This window comes from Musca vetustissima, unplaced genomic scaffold (genome assembly GCF_032173495.1).
Source record: "Musca vetustissima isolate MV318-11 ecotype Yass unplaced genomic scaffold, APGP_CSIRO_Mvet_v1 utg18190, whole genome shotgun sequence".
Taxonomy (NCBI): Eukaryota; Metazoa; Arthropoda; class Insecta; order Diptera; family Muscidae; genus Musca; species Musca vetustissima.
The window spans coordinates 338,106-354,017 of record NW_026882521.1 but is presented as its reverse complement, the minus strand read 5'-3'; the positions used below and the strand labels follow the sequence as shown (position 1 = coordinate 354,017).

Sequence of the window (15,912 nt, the reverse complement as noted above, 5' to 3'; positions counted from 1 at the left end):
TATAGAAATTTAAGGATTCGGCAAAAAAACCTGAAAAAGGATTGTGATTTAATTATACAACAAAGTTAAAACCACCACAAAAAAACCGACAACAACAGAAAACCAAACAAGATGGCAGTGTTTGGTATGGTCTCAGCCGTTTCAGGCTTTGTAAAAATTCGATATCTATTGGATAAGGCGGTCATCGATAATATGGTGTTTCGTTGCCATTATCGGATAACAACGGCCATATTATTTGTGTGCTGTATTATTGTGACGGCCAATAATTTGATCGGTAAGTAGACGAGACACAAAAAAAAAAATAATAATAATAACAACAAAAAATAATAACAACAATAATAACAAAAGAAAAACAATTCAAATAGACTAAACATAATATGCATAATAGGTACATACATATGTTAATTGATTAACAATGGAAAAACAATCAATAAAAAAATAACAACAAACAAATGATATGGATGAGCTAATTAATTTTTTTATTATTATGTATTTTTTTTCTTCGAAAAATTTTTATTTTTTCTTTGCTTTTTTCAATTGTGTTTTTTACATTATAATAATGAGTTTGCATTTATGGAACTGGGCAGAGAGTGAGGTGTGTGTGTGTGTTTTTTTTTTGTATCGATGCCTGGTTAGCTTACGCCATAAATACTACAAATGTTGCATGTCGCCATTTAACACTTTGGAAAAAAGCTGTTAACATTGTTTATAATAACAGCAATAACAACATCAATGGGCTTGACCACACCGCATTTAAACTTTCAAACATGGCAAATAGTAATGTGAAAAACATGTCGTCAACTAATTAGAATACAAGTGTAAATATGAGTATGTTTGTGTATTTTTGTCGATGTGGAAAATATGGAGATTGCATGGAAAACAAATATTGTTAGACAATTTTAATTAGCAGCAGGTCAGGATGTCTAGATGATGATAGACGATGGTGTAATAATAGGGCAATTGTTGCAACACCATCGAGCCAAATGAAAGGTGCATACTTTAGGAAGTAATAACAAATATTAAAATAACTTTATGATGAAAAAAAATTACATATAAAGAAAAAAAAGAAGAAAAACTTTACCTGATAAAAAATATTAAATTTTTAAATGAAAAAATCGCATTATAAAAAATACTTCTCTATAATAAATAATTTTTTATGAATAAAAAAAAATTAGGGAAGAAAAAATAATCATTTTTTTTTTTAAATAGTTCAGCTGGGGTTTTTATGAAAACTATTTTAAAAAAGAGCTATTTTTTATAAATAAAAAAATAAATCGGCTATTTTTTGGATTGGATTTGTAAAGATTTTTTTCGGGGATCTTCTGAGCTATAGGCTTGGGTTTTAAAGAATTTTTCCGAGAATCTTCATAGCTATAGGCAAGATTTTTTTGGGGTCCGTCAGTCTTAAAGGCGTGCATTTTTTTTTTTTTTTTTTTTTTTGAGAAACATCAGAGCTTTATCTGTGGCTTTAAAAAATCGAGGACTATAGGAATGTGTTTTTAAATTGTTTTGAGGACCATCAGGCTTAAAGGCGCGGATTTTGATTTTTTTTGTTAGGACCATCAGACTTTGAGGCGTGGGTTTTTAAAGTTTTTTTTTCAAATACCTTCTGAGCTTTAGGCGTAGATTTAAAAAAAATCGAGGACCTTGTGAGCTAAAGGCGTAGATTTTTAAGGATTTTTTTTTTTTTTGTGGACCATCAGACTTAGTGGCGAGGATTTTCAAAGATTTTTTTCGAGGACCTTCTAAGCTATAGGCGTGGATTTTTAAAGATTTTTTTCGAGGACCTTCTGAGCTATAGGCATGGCTTTTTATTTTTTTATACCCTTCACCACACTGCGGTGCAGGGTATTATGTCTTTGTGCATATGTTTGTAACAGGCAAAAGGAAACGAGGTGGATACATGGTTCCTTTTGAGAATATGCATATAATCACTTTCTGAGTCGATTAACGCATGTCCGTCTGACTGTCCGTCCATGTATTATTGTGTACAAAGTACAGGTCGCATTTATGATCCGATTTGTATGAAATTCACTTCACTTATTTGGCTCAAGGACGAGCCCTATTGAAATTGGGAAAAATCGCTTCAGATTTAGATATAGCTCCCATATATATTTTCGTCCCATTTAATGTAAATGGTGAACAAAAGTCCCTATATATATTTTGATTTGCACGAAATTTGGCACGGAGTAATGAATTAGGCCTAGAATGATGTGTGTTAAATTTCGTGAAAATCGGTTCAGATTTAGATATAGCTCCCATATATATTTTCGTCCGATTTAATGTAAATGGTGCACCAAAGTTCCTATATATTTTTTGATTTGCACGAAATTTGGCACAGCGTAATGAATTAGGCCTAGAATGTTGTGTGTTAAGTTTCCTGAAATCGGTTCAGATTTAGATATAGCTCCCATATATATTTTCGTCCGATTTAAGATAAATGGTCCATCAAAATCCCTATATATGATTCGATTTGCACGAAATTTGGCACAGCGTAATGAACTGGTCTAGAATGGTGTGTGTTAAGTTTCCTGAAATCGGTTCAGATTTAGATATAGCTTCTATATCTGACCAAATAAAAGATTTTGCATCGATCGCAGAATGACATGTTTATGGATCCAATTTCATTTTACTGGTCCTTTAAAAATACGACGTCTGTTAGGATTCATCTATTGAATATACCTAAGGTGGTGAAGGGTATCATATAAAACTTTGCCGCAAAAAAATTGTATCCTGTTTTGAGTTGAAAAATACATTTTCTTAATGAAAAATGTCAACGAATTATTGTTTGCCAAATTTCCTCGGCATAACTCCTCGTTAATGATTCATCATTTGCCCATAAACCAATTTCATGTTCTCGTTGAGGCTTTGTATTACTGTAGTAATTCAACACCACCGATGGAAACTGATGATGGCGTTGACTTTGATGAGTCTACTGCACACCTCTACTTTCGAAATTCCATTAACATGTATAAATGTATGTAGAACGAACACATTTTGATTTGATCGCTGTGGCTAAAAAGTCAATGGCTTCTAAACCATTTCTCATACATTTAATGGTCACGATGACACTTTTCCGCATTCGTCTTACAGTCCATCTATACATGTCTACCCATTTACATTGTATGATGAAATACATACAGACATACATACCACAAACATACATTTGAATATCGCTTCTTCTCATGATTTGATCAAAAGATTTTTTTTTTTTTGAATGTGGTTTTGTTTGTTTATTTTTTCATTTATTTGACTTACGGTCGTCTGGCTAAATGGAATGAATGAATGGATAGATGGTCAGTCGATCGGTCGGTTGAACGGAATCGGGACTGGACTAGCTAAACAATTTAATGACGACTATTCCAAACAACAAATGCCCCAGCAAAGTGATTTTTACTTTTCATGGAATCGCATAATGAATCATTTCAAACTGGGGGAAAATACACTGGTGAGTAAATGCTCACACAATGTTGTTGTTGTTGCTGTTGTATTTATCCTACAGAGGACTGAATGCCGCTTCTGGCCAAAATGATGATAACAATGACGCTTTGCGGCGGCGGGTACGAATGTAGACACAAACAAACCGGCAAAAATCTGTTACGTGTGAAATTGTAGTGTGGATATTTTGTTGTTGTTGTTGCTGCGTTTTTTAATTTTTTCTTAACTCATAAAAAGGCCAATAAATAAATCTGAGAAACCAGTTGGAGGATATTTAAGTGAGAGCACAGATACATCATAAGCATTGGTAATTTATTGCTGACAATTATTGTGATTTTATGAAAACATTTTTGTCAAACAATTTTTGAGACGTCATTTTTTTATTGTAAATTATTTTGTAATAAATTTTAAGAAAATCAGCTGAATTGAATCGCTGAATTGTTATATACTATAGGAAACGTCTATTCAGCTGTATTTTTCTATAAAAATAATAAATCGGCTACATTTTCAATAGATAACGCGAATTCAGCAAAGTTTTTCAGCTGAAAATCTTAATTCAGCTAAGTTTTTGTATAGAAAACTCAATTCAGCACAAGTTTTCTTATTAAAATCTCAATTTTTTTAATGATAACTCAATTCAGCTAATTTTTTCTTGATTGAAAGTCAATTCAGCAAATATTTACTTTGGAAAATCCCTATTCAGCTAACGTTTTCTGTGGAAAACATTTATTTAGTATCGTCATAATATTACTATAAAAATACATTTCAGCAAAGTTTATTAATAGAAAATATAAATTCAGCAAACTTTTTCAAAGAAAAACTCAATTCAGTTAACATTTTCTTAATAAAAACGCAATTCAGCAAATGTTTACAGTATATAACACGTATTCAGCTAACGTTTTCTGTAGAAAACATAATTTTGGTAAGGTATTTTCAAAAGAAGCCATTAAAAATGCAATTCAGCAATGTTTATAAATCGCGAATATGAATTCAGCAAACTTTTTTTTAAAGAAAAATTCAATTCAGCAAACTTTTATGATAGAAAAACTAAATTCAGCTAACTTTTTTTAATAAAAAGGTTTACTTTTATTTTTCTTAATAAAACCCCAACTCAGCAAAGGTTTACCATTATTCAGCTAACATCATCTTTAAGAAAATTAATTTAGATAAGACATTTTCAATCGAATCCATTGAAAAATACAATTCAGTTAAATTCCATTAATGGAAAATATGAATTTTTCCAAAGAAAAATACAATTCAGGTAACTTTTTCTTAAGAAAATACCAATTGAGCTATGTCTACCATTACGAAAAGTAGATCAAAATCAATATAATAAAGGGATTTTAAATACAAAACCTTAAAAAATACAATTCAACTAAGTTTATCAATCGAAATTATGAATTCGATCAAATGTAAGAATTCAGCAAACTTTTTTCAAAGAAAAACTCAATTCAGCTAAGTTTTTCTTAAGAAAATACTAATTCAGCTAGCTTTTTTCCTAAAGAAAATACGAATACATGTAATTTTTTTAATAGAGAACCCCAAAAAAATCAATTCAGCTAACTTTTTCTGAAGAAAATACAATTCAGTAAGTTTATCAATCGAAAATATGAATCCAGCAAATGTTTTCCATAGAAAAAACTCAATTCAGCTAACTTTTCCATAAGGAAATACAATTCAGCTAAGTTTATCAATCGAAAATATGAATTCAGCAAATGTTTTCCATAGAAAAAAAACTCAATTCAGCTAAGTTTTTCTTAAAAAAATACCAATTCAGCTAGCTTTTTCTAAAGAAAACATCAATACAAGTCATTTTTTTAATAGAAAAAATCCTAAAAATTCAACCACTACAATTCAGCAAAGTTTTGTAATTGAAAATTTGAATTCAGCAAGTTTTTTATACAAAAATTTCAGCAAATTGTTTTCATTGAATAAACTCCACTCAGCTAAAATTTCTAATAGAAATTATGAATTCAGCTGCTGCTTTTCTTTTGGATCATGGTTTCGAAGTCGATTTCATTATTACTTGTGTAGCCCTTGTGTGACACTATCACGTACATTGATCATGTTTTTGATACTATCTATTTATTCTAGGCGATATAGAATAACCAATGACTCATATACCGAAACAACAACAAGAAGAAATTATCTGATATTTGATATTCGTTTAAAAAAATAAAAATGGAGTTGAACAAACTTGTTGTTTGTTGTGGTTATTATTTTTCTTGTTGTACAATGTGACAAAGTTTTCTAAAGAATTTTTCGTTTTTATGGATTTTTTCTTTAATTATTCCAATAAAGTGTTGGGGCACCACTCCCAAAAAAATAAAAAATAAATAAAAAACGAAAAAGAAAACCTCAACCAAGTGCATTTGATAGTCACTCCAATGGTTCGTTTGTTGGTTAAACATCCAACTCACGTCACTACCAACCAATACAGTTAAGGTTTTTTGTTTGCGGTGTGTTGTTGTATTTATTTTCCTATCTACAAAATACACCGAGATATAGGTAGTCATGGTTATTTCATATACATATTTTATGTACTATATATACACCTATCTCTTGGTTGAATATATGTACAATTTTTTTTTATATATGATACCCACCAAAAAAAGATGAAGAACATATAAAAAAAAACTTTAGTCCCACTCACACACAGAGCAAAAAAGTTTGAAGACTATTAAAAAACAAGCCAGTTGTTCTCAGTTAAGTCAAAAAGGTCCAACTTTATTTTTCTGTTCAAGTACCAACGGTCCAACCATTGTGATGTTTGTGTTTTTTGTATGCTGATATGGTAGACGATGGACGGACGGATTCCATCTCTTAAATATTTATGGTGCATTTCAAATGATAATTCTCGATAGTGGCAAGTCAGAAAGGGGGAAGAAGTGGGCATGGTGGATAAGCTTATTGGACTGTGGAAACAAATTTTGCAAATACACATATATGACCAATAAAACAACTACAAAAGTAGAGGACTTCTGCAATAAACCAGAAACAAAGTTTATTTTCCATCAGTTTGTATAAAAAATTATTTGGGAGATTTGTTTAAATGTAGAGTGTGTGGAGAGAATGAAAATCGGAAAAAGTTTAAGAATATGGTCAATTAGGATGAATTTTCCAATTAAATGTTGAATTCAGCAAAGTTTTTCTTGCAAAAATGAAATAATCAAAAAAGGTTTTAAACTAAAAACTGAATTCAGCAAACTTTTTCTGTCGAAAAACTCAATATTGGTAATGAATTTTTTAATATAACCACTTAATTCAGCAATCATTTTCTATCAAAAATGCATTTCAGCTGACTTTTTTGAAAGAAAAAATTAATTCAGCTGCATGTTTTAACACAACTATTAAATTCTGCAAACTTTTTCTCTCGAAAAACTAAATTTTGGTAATTTTTTTCAAAGACAAAATTAATTCAGCTGGATTTTTTGATAGAAAAACACAATTCAGCTAACTTATTCTTTCAAAAAATGCAATTCAGCTGACTTTTTTGAAAGAAAAAATTAATTCTGTGCTATTTTTAATAAGAAAAACTTTATTCAGCTAACTTTTTTTGAAAGAAAAATTTAAGTCAGCTTAATTTTTTAATGGACAGACTCAATTCAGCTAAAATTTTATATACAAAAACAATTTTTATAGCTTTTTGCAAAGAACAAAATAATTCAGCTACATTTTTCATAGGAAAACATAATTCAGCTGACTTTTCTGTCAAAAACTTCAATATTGATAATTATTTTCAAAGAAAAAATGAATTTAGATGATTTTTTTATAGAAAGTTTCAATTCAGCTAACTTATTCCTTCAAAAAAATGTAATTCAGCTGACTTTTTTGAAAGAAAAACTAATTCTGCTCTATTTTTTATAAGAAAAACTCAATTCAGCTAACATTTTATACAGAAAATCACAACTTTTCTAGCTATTTGCATAGAACAAAATAATTCAGCTACATTTTTTTCAAAGGAAAACTTAATTCAGCTAACTTTTTCTGTCGAAAACTAAATGCAGCAAAGTCCTTTCCTAAGAAAAATTAATTTGGCTGAATTTTTCATTAGAAAAACTCAATTCAGCTAACATTTTTCAATCAAAAACTTAATTCAGCTAACCAGTTTCAACGAAAAATGCAATTCAGCTAAGTTATTCATAAGAAAAACTCAATTCAGCTAACATTTTTCGAAGAAAAACTTAATACATTTAATTTTTTCTTTAGAAAAACACAATTCAGCTAAGGTTTTTCAATAGAAATTAACTCTGTTAAAATATTATATTGAAAACTCAAATTCAGCTATTTTTTTATATAAGAAATTTAGCTCGGCCTTAATTTTCTATGAGAAAACTTAATTCACCTACCTTTTTTTCAAAGAAAACCTAAATTCAGCTCACATTTTAAAAAATAAACTTCAATTCAGTCAACTTTTCCTGTAAAAATCAAATTCAGCTGACATATTCCATGGAAAAACGTAATTCAGCTAACATTTTCTTTCGAAAATGATCAATTCAGCTAACATTTTATATAAATGCACTAAATTTCGCCAACTTTTTCTCCATGCAAAACTTAATTCAGCTAATTTTTTTTTCCATAAAAATCTCAATTCAACTAACTTTTTTTTAATGTTAAAAACTTCTATGGAAAAACACATTTCAGCTAACATTTTCTATGTAAAAAAATAAATTCCGCTCAATGCGTGTACAAATAAACTAATTCAGCTAATTTTTTCATAAAAAACTCAATTTAGATAACTTTTTTCTTTCCAAAAAAAAAAAAAAATCAAATTAGCTAAATTTGTGTATAAAAATTTAATTTTTTTACACCAAATTTCATTTTTTCTATCAATAAAATTAATTCAGCAAAGATTTTCAGTACAAATCCCAAATTCAGCTAACTTTTCTATTGTTGAAAAATTTTATTCAGCAAAGTTTTTCCTTAAAAAAAACTCAAAACCCAAAAAATAAAGTTCTCCATAAAATCCTTTTATTGGATTTTCTCAATATGTATAGGAAAAAACTTTGTGCACTTTATTTTCATCATCAGTCCTGCCTGCCTCTTCCGAACACAAAAACTTCACCATCTCCTTATATAGGGGGCAAATAAACAAAAGTTTCGCAAATCCCTTAAAAGTTCCCAATAGAGAATACAAAATAAAAATAAACAATCCGCAATGGACATCGGCAATAGGGCACTTTTCTTCAACATAAAACGCTTCATTTAAAGGCAACAACTTTTCATCTCTTCCCGTAAATCATCATGTTCTGTGCACATCATCGTATAGTAGGCCCCATTGGACATGTCTTACATTCGTAGGTTGCTTGGGGGGTTATGTTGTTTGGTTGTCATGCCTTTTGGAACGAACCCCCATATGTATGGTCAATATGACATGACACAACTACAACTTCTCTAAGGGGGTTTGTCTTTTTTTTGCCAATTTCGCAAAAGAGATACTACCGATGAAGAACTTTTCTTCCTGTATAACAACCTACCTCCTTCCAATTCCTCCTCTCTTATCATGTTCTTGTATGCGGACATGTAAAGGCGGCTCCGCCAATGAACATTTGTTGTGTGTGTCATTGTTTAAAAAGGGGTATCGTCGTCATCATCGTGAAATGAAGTGAAGTGTATCTATGATTTTAAATTGTGGAACCGAGAGAGGTACAGAGAAAAGGGAGAGTTGGAAAAAATCAGATTGTCTGTCTCTCTGTGACCCCCACACATTGAACTGTAGCTGCTGGTCGGTCACACACAGTGGCCACAATGACCAACACCATTTGTAACCCCCGACCGCATATTGTCTTAGTTTTCTGACATGAATGATGATGATAATGATTTGTGTAAATGTTGGAAGGTGGTGGTGTTTGTGCAGGTAGGGGGAGGGAGGGGTGTGGTGGAATATAAGGGTATAGAAATAATGGTTACAGAAAGGATTAACCCATTATGAGGAGGACATTTCAAAAAAAAAGTTGTTTTTTTTCGAAAAATAAATTTAGTAATGATTTTTGTTATAGGGAAACCTTGCTGAATTGATTTCTTTTGATGTCAAAACATTGCTGAATTTTGCATATTTTAGAGAAAAAATTTGCTGAATTAAGTTTTCTATTATAAAATGTTGCTGAATTAAGTTTTCTGATATAAAAACCTTGCTGAATAACCCTTTTATATTATAAAATGTTGCTGAATTAAGTTGTCTAATATAAAAACCTTGCTGAATTAGTTTTTTCTATCATAAAATGTTGCTGAATTAAATTTTCTAATATAAAAACCTTGATGAATTAGCTTTTTCTGTTATAAAACATTGCTGAATTGAAATTTTCTAAAATAATCTAGCTGAATTTACTTTTTTATAGATAATAATTGCTGAATACTGTTTTTCTAAAGAAAAAATCCGCTGAATTAAGTTTTTCATTAGGAACAATTTGCTAAATTTATGTTTTTCACAGCTGAATTGAGTTTTCCCTTCAAAAAACTTAGCTGAATTGTATTTTACTATAGAAAATATACATTTTCTATAATAAAATATCGTTGAATTAATGTTTTCTTAAGAATAAGCTTGCTGAATTTGGTTTTTTTATATAAACAATTTGCTGAATTCATATTTTCCAAAGAAAAACTTCATAGACTTTAGTTTTTCTTTAGAAAAGGTTTGCTGAATTTATGTTTTCACAGCTGAATTGTCTTTTTCCTCCGTGAATGATAGCTGAATTGAGATTTTCTATAGAAAAAGTTAGCTGAATTCACATTTTCTACGAAAAACCTTTGCTGAATTGAGTTTTCTGTAGAATAAGCTCGCTGAATTGAGTTTTTGTACAGAAATTGTTTGCTGAATTCATGTTTTCTAAAGAAAAACTTCATTGACTTGAGTTTTTCCACATTAAAAGTTTCAACATTAAAAGTTAGTTAAATTGAGTTTTTTTTTATATAAACAGTTAGCTGAATTAGGGTTTTACTTGGAAAATGTTTTGCTAATTTAATGTTTTTTGTTGAAAAACTTAACAGAATAAAATTTTTCATATAAAAAGTTGAGTTGTTCTATATAAAATCTTCTATGATTTGATTTTTTCAATAGTTGAATAGAGTTTTTCTCCGAAAAAGTTAGCTGAATTGAGTTTTTCTGCACAAAAATTTGTTTTTCCGTTGAAACAAATTAGCTGAATAGAGTTTTTTGTTCTAAAGAGTTAGCTGAATTGCGATTTTCTATATGAAAACTTCTCAAAATCTATATTTTCTCTGAAACACATTAGCTGAATTAAATTTTTCCTTCGATTTAGCTTGCTGAATTGAGATTTTCTATATAAAAACATGACTGAATTGATTTTTTCTTTGAAACAAATTAGCGGAATAGATTTTTTCTCCAAATATGTTAGCTGAATAAAGTTTTTCCTTTAAATTAGTTAGCTGAATTGAAATTTTTCGTTAAAAATAGTTAGCTAAATACTCATTTTCAGCACGAAATGTATATTTTTCATAAGAAAAATAGCTGAATTTGTTTTTCTTATACAAATAAACGATCTATAACATTTTTCCATCAATACAATTCCGCTGAATTGAATATTTCTTTGGAAAAACTTCACTGAATTCATTTTTTCGTTGAAAATAGTCCGCTGAATACTCATTTTCGATATAAAATTTAAACAAAATGGTTTCTTTGTATCAAAAAATAGCTGAATTCTATTTAGAAAAAAAAAAAATATTTTTCTTAATTAAAGTTAGGATCACCCTTTCATAAAGGGTTAATCCTGCAATTTGATATCTTTCCAAACATGACATAACCTAAACATAATTGCATAATCCACACACATACACTCACATCCACAATGACTTTGTGGGGGTATGTATGTCTGCCTGTGTGTGTGTTGGTTGGTTTATGCAAATAAATTGTCTAGCTTGAAATGACTTTAGTTGAGAGTTTAAATTAAATTAGAACAAATTGCCAACAATTTAAAACAAGAATAGCAATTTTGAAAAATATTTGATACAGAATTTTATTAAAATTATTTTTTTATTTAATTTCTTTTTAGGTGATCCCATCTCATGCATCAATGATGGTTCCATACCGATGCATGTCATCAATACCTTCTGCTGGATTACCTACACGTTTACTATACCGGGTCAACAGCATAGGCAAATTGGTACAGATGTGGCGGCCCATGGTCTGGGTAATGAATTTGGTCAGGAGAAACGATATCATAGCTATTATCAGTGGGTGCCGTTTGTGCTGTTCTTCCAGGTGATAAGAGAATTTTGAAATTATTTTTCAATTTTTTTAATTATAATTTTGTTTATTAAATTTATTTATAGGGCCTCATGTTCTATGTCCCCCATTGGATTTGGAAGAACATGGAAGATGGCAAAATGCGCATGATCACCGATGGACTGCGTGGCATGGTCTCCATACCCGAGGATTATCGCAAAGATCGCCAAAATCGCATTATCAAATATCTAATGGAAAGCTTGAATTCCCATGCCGGCTATTCGTTCGCCTATTTCTTCTGTGAGGCTTTGAATTTTGTCAATGTCATTGTGAACATCTTTTTGGTGGATAAGTTCTTGGGCGGCGCCTTTATGACCTATGGCACAGATGTCATTAAATTCTCGAATATGGATCAGGATAAACGTTTCGATCCAATGATTGAAGTCTTCCCACGTCTCACCAAATGTACATTCCACAAATTCGGCCCTGGTGGTTCACCACAGAGACACGACACTTTGTGCGTGTTGGCTTTGAATATTTTGAATGAAAAGATTTACATTTTCTTGTGGTAAGTGGATTTTGAAATGTTATACGAAAAAAATTAGCTGAATTAATTTTTTTTCATCAGAATAGAAAAAATGATATTCTTTTGTTAGAAAAAGTTTGCTATTCAAAAGTTTGAATTCAAGATTTATTAAGAAAAACTTTGCTGAATTCAGATTTTCTTAAGAAAAACTTAGCTGAATTAACTTTTCCTTAAGAAAAACTCAGCTGAATTACATGTTTTGATTGTAAAAAGGTCTAAACTAATTTTTTCTTTTGAAAAAGTTAGCTGAATTCACTTTTTCTTATGAAAATCTCAGCTGAATTAACTTTTTAGATAGAAAAACTAGCTGAAATAACGTTTTCCGTGGAAAAAAATATTTTCCTTAAGAAAAACTTAGCTGCATTAATTTTTTCTATGGAAAAAGTTAGCTAAATTCAATTATTCATAGGAAAACGTTAGCTGAATTCAATTATTTTTAGAAAAATGTTAGCTGAATTCAAGTATTCATGAGAAAAAGTTAGCTGAATTGAAATATTCATAAAAAAAATTAGCTGAATTCATTTGTTATGGGAAAAGTTAGCTTATTCTTAGAAAAAAGTTAGCTGAATTAATTTTTTCGATGAAAACAATTAGTTAAATTAACTTTTTATTACGATAAACACTGCTGAATTCATTTTTTCTATAGAAAAAGTTAGCTGAATTCGACTATTTAAAAAAAAATTAGCTGAATTAATTTTTTTCATGGAGAAATTTAGTTGAATTTAGTTATTCTTAGGAAAAAGTTAGCTGAATTCATTTATTCTTAAGAGAATGTTAGCTTAATTAATTTTTTTCGACAGAATTTCTATGGAAAAAATTACCTGAATTCGACTATATTTAAAAAAAGTTTGCTGAATTAGTTTTTTCAATGGAAAAAGTTAGCTGAATTCATTTATTCCTAAGAAAATGTTAGCTGAATTAATTTTTTCGACAGAAACAATTATCTGGATTAACTTTTTATTAATATAAATACTGCTGAATTCACTTTTTCTATGGAAGAAATTAGATGAATTAATTTTTCAGTGAAAAATTTGATCTAAATTAATTTTTCCGTTAAACAAGTTAGCTGAATTCTATTATTTTTAGAAAAAAAAGTTAGCTGAATTTTTGGGTTCTATATAAAAATTTAACAGAATTCAATTATTCTTAAGAAAATGTTAGCTGAATTAAATTTTTCGATAAAAACAATTAGCTGAATTAGAAAAAGTTAGCTGATTTCGACTATATTTAGAAAAAAAGTTAGCTGAATTATTTTTTTCATGGAAAAATATTGCTGAATTCAGTAATTCTTAGGAAGAAGTTAGCTGAATTCATTTATTATTTGGAAAAAGTTAGCTGAATTAATTTTTTCGATGAAAACAATTAGCTGAATTAACGTTGTACTACGATAAACACTGCTGAATTCATTTTTTGTATGGAAAACTAGCTGAATTCAATTTTTTCACAAAGAAGATTTACGGCAATTTATTTTTTCTTAAAAAAAGTTAGCTGAGTTGAGAATTTCTTTAAAAAATGTCAGCTGAATTGAAATTTTCTATACAAAATGTTAGCTGAATTGACGTTTTGGTGAGAAATAGCCAGCTGAATTTACTTTTTCGTAAGAAAATGTTAGTAAAATTATTTTTTCCGTATGAAATACTTAGCTGAATTGATTTTTTCTTAAGAAAAGCTTCGCTGAATATAGTTTTTATATAAGAAGAGTCTGTTGGATTAACTTCATTGGAAAACTGTTGCTGAATTAATACTTTCTATGAAAATTTTTGATGAAAAGTACTGTTCAATTCGTATTTTCTACGAAAAACGCTGCTGAATTGAGGACTTCAAGAAGGAATTCCCTTTTTATATATGAAAGAATACTGCTTTAATTTTATCTATAGTAATATTTAGCTGAATCTACTTTTTTCCGTAATAAAGTTTAGCTGAATTTATATTTAAAAACTCAGATTTATCTCAGCCCACAATTGCACCCCGATGATTTATTTTTTGCCTCCATTTTAATTCCTTTTTTACGTTTCATTCTTTGCTTTCAGGTTCTGGTTTATCATTTTGTCGGTTATCACTGGCGTTGCTTTGATTTACTCCTTTATGGTTGTTACTATGCCCACCACACGTGAAACCATTATCAAGCGCTCATATCGTTCCGGTCAGGGCAAGGAAATCTCCAGTCTGGTTAGACGTTTGGATGTAAGTTCACAATGCACACACACATACTCAGACAAATATTTAATTTTCAATTTTTTTCTTTTGAAGATTGGTGACTTTTTGTTGTTGCATTTTGTTGGACAAAATGTCAATACGAAATCCTATTCGGAAATGGTACAAGAATTATGTAATCTCTTGGGTACATCAAGGACCCCATCGGCACCCTCAACATTGGAGATGCATCCAATTTATCCACAAGTTGATAGTTTTGGCAAGGAAACTGAAACATAAATGGAGTGGTGAAAGTCCAACAACAACAATAACAATTCCAATGCAATGAATCATCTGACGACTACACGACGACCGATGGAAAGGCAACAAATGATTTCTCATTTTTTTTTAATTTTGATATAATTTAAAAAAAAAAACAAATTTATGAATTAATTTTTTATAATTTCATAAATAATAATATTTAGTAGACACTGTCCTATAGATAGATTTTTAATTGTAACAACAATATTTTTACAAACACATTTTAATGTTTATTTTATGTAATTTTTTGTAAAACCCAAAATGTTTTGTCCGCTCTATTTTTTTCGATTGTATTTTTTTTACAAGATTCTGTGCAATTTTATTTCTGTTTGTATAAATACCTGGCCATTTAAAAAAATATTATTTTCTTCAGATAACAACACTGCCTGTCCCACTATAAAATCATTTTTTACTATTTATAAGTTGCGAAAACAAAAAAGACAAAACATTTTTTTCCTATTAAATGTTGCAAGTAAAATCATTTCTCGAAATAAAAACCGAAAGCTAAAATTTTAATTTAATTAAAAAATAAATACAAAAAGACGCCATCATTTAAATTAGAAAATAAAATAAGACAGATTTTAATAATTAGCATACAATTCTATATATTTTAAAGATTATATTTTTATTTTAACTACACATCTATTTGTCCTTCCCTTCAAAACTAAAAAAAGTCCGTAAAATGTCGCTTCCATTTGAAAAAAAAAGAATACTAAATTCAAAATTTGTTATAATCTAGGAAACCATGTTATAAAAATATATGTGCTAATGTCTCCCTCGAAATTCTTCTTTATTAGACGACCTTTGTTAGGTTAAGAAACAAAAAATATTAAAAAACATTTTTTATAATGATAAATTCTAAAATAAAAAATACCACTCTACTATATACATATATATTTTAGAATTTTTTTGTTTATAAACAAAAGTATTGTGATTATGATGATAGACAAGATTATTTTGTATGCTACTTTTTTTAATAAATAAATATTTACGATTTTAAATATAAATAATTGTGGTGTTTTTTGCGGAACCTTAAAAGTGTCATTTAATTTGGCATAAATAAATATTTAAGCAGATGCGGTTTCGTTGAAGATTTATTTTGGCAAAAGTAAATATGAACAGTGGAGTACGCTTATAACGAACTTTTGTTATAGCGAACACATTTCCGGGTCCCGAACATTTTAGACATATTTTTCATAAAAATCCTTAATCTTATAGCAAACTACGGATATAACGAACTATTTATTCGGTC

At 29.1% G+C, this 15,912-nt stretch overlaps 2 protein-coding genes across 2 annotated transcripts in view; one reads left to right on the top strand and one right to left on the bottom strand.

Annotated features, from left to right (window-relative positions):
- LOC133328984 (dedicator of cytokinesis protein 3) overlaps positions 1–15,912 on the bottom strand; it is a 140,204-nt gene that overhangs the window by 53,457 nt on the left and 70,835 nt on the right. The window lies entirely within an intron of this gene.
- On the top strand, positions 105–14,641 carry LOC133328986 (innexin inx3). The gene is made up of 5 exons (XM_061537490.1): positions 105–274; positions 11,448–11,656; positions 11,728–12,188; positions 14,237–14,390; positions 14,457–14,641. Exons 1-5 carry the CDS (start codon positions 112–114, stop codon positions 14,637–14,639), a joined length of 1,170 nt encoding a protein of 389 aa, XP_061393474.1. The 5' UTR covers positions 105–111; the 3' UTR covers positions 14,640–14,641.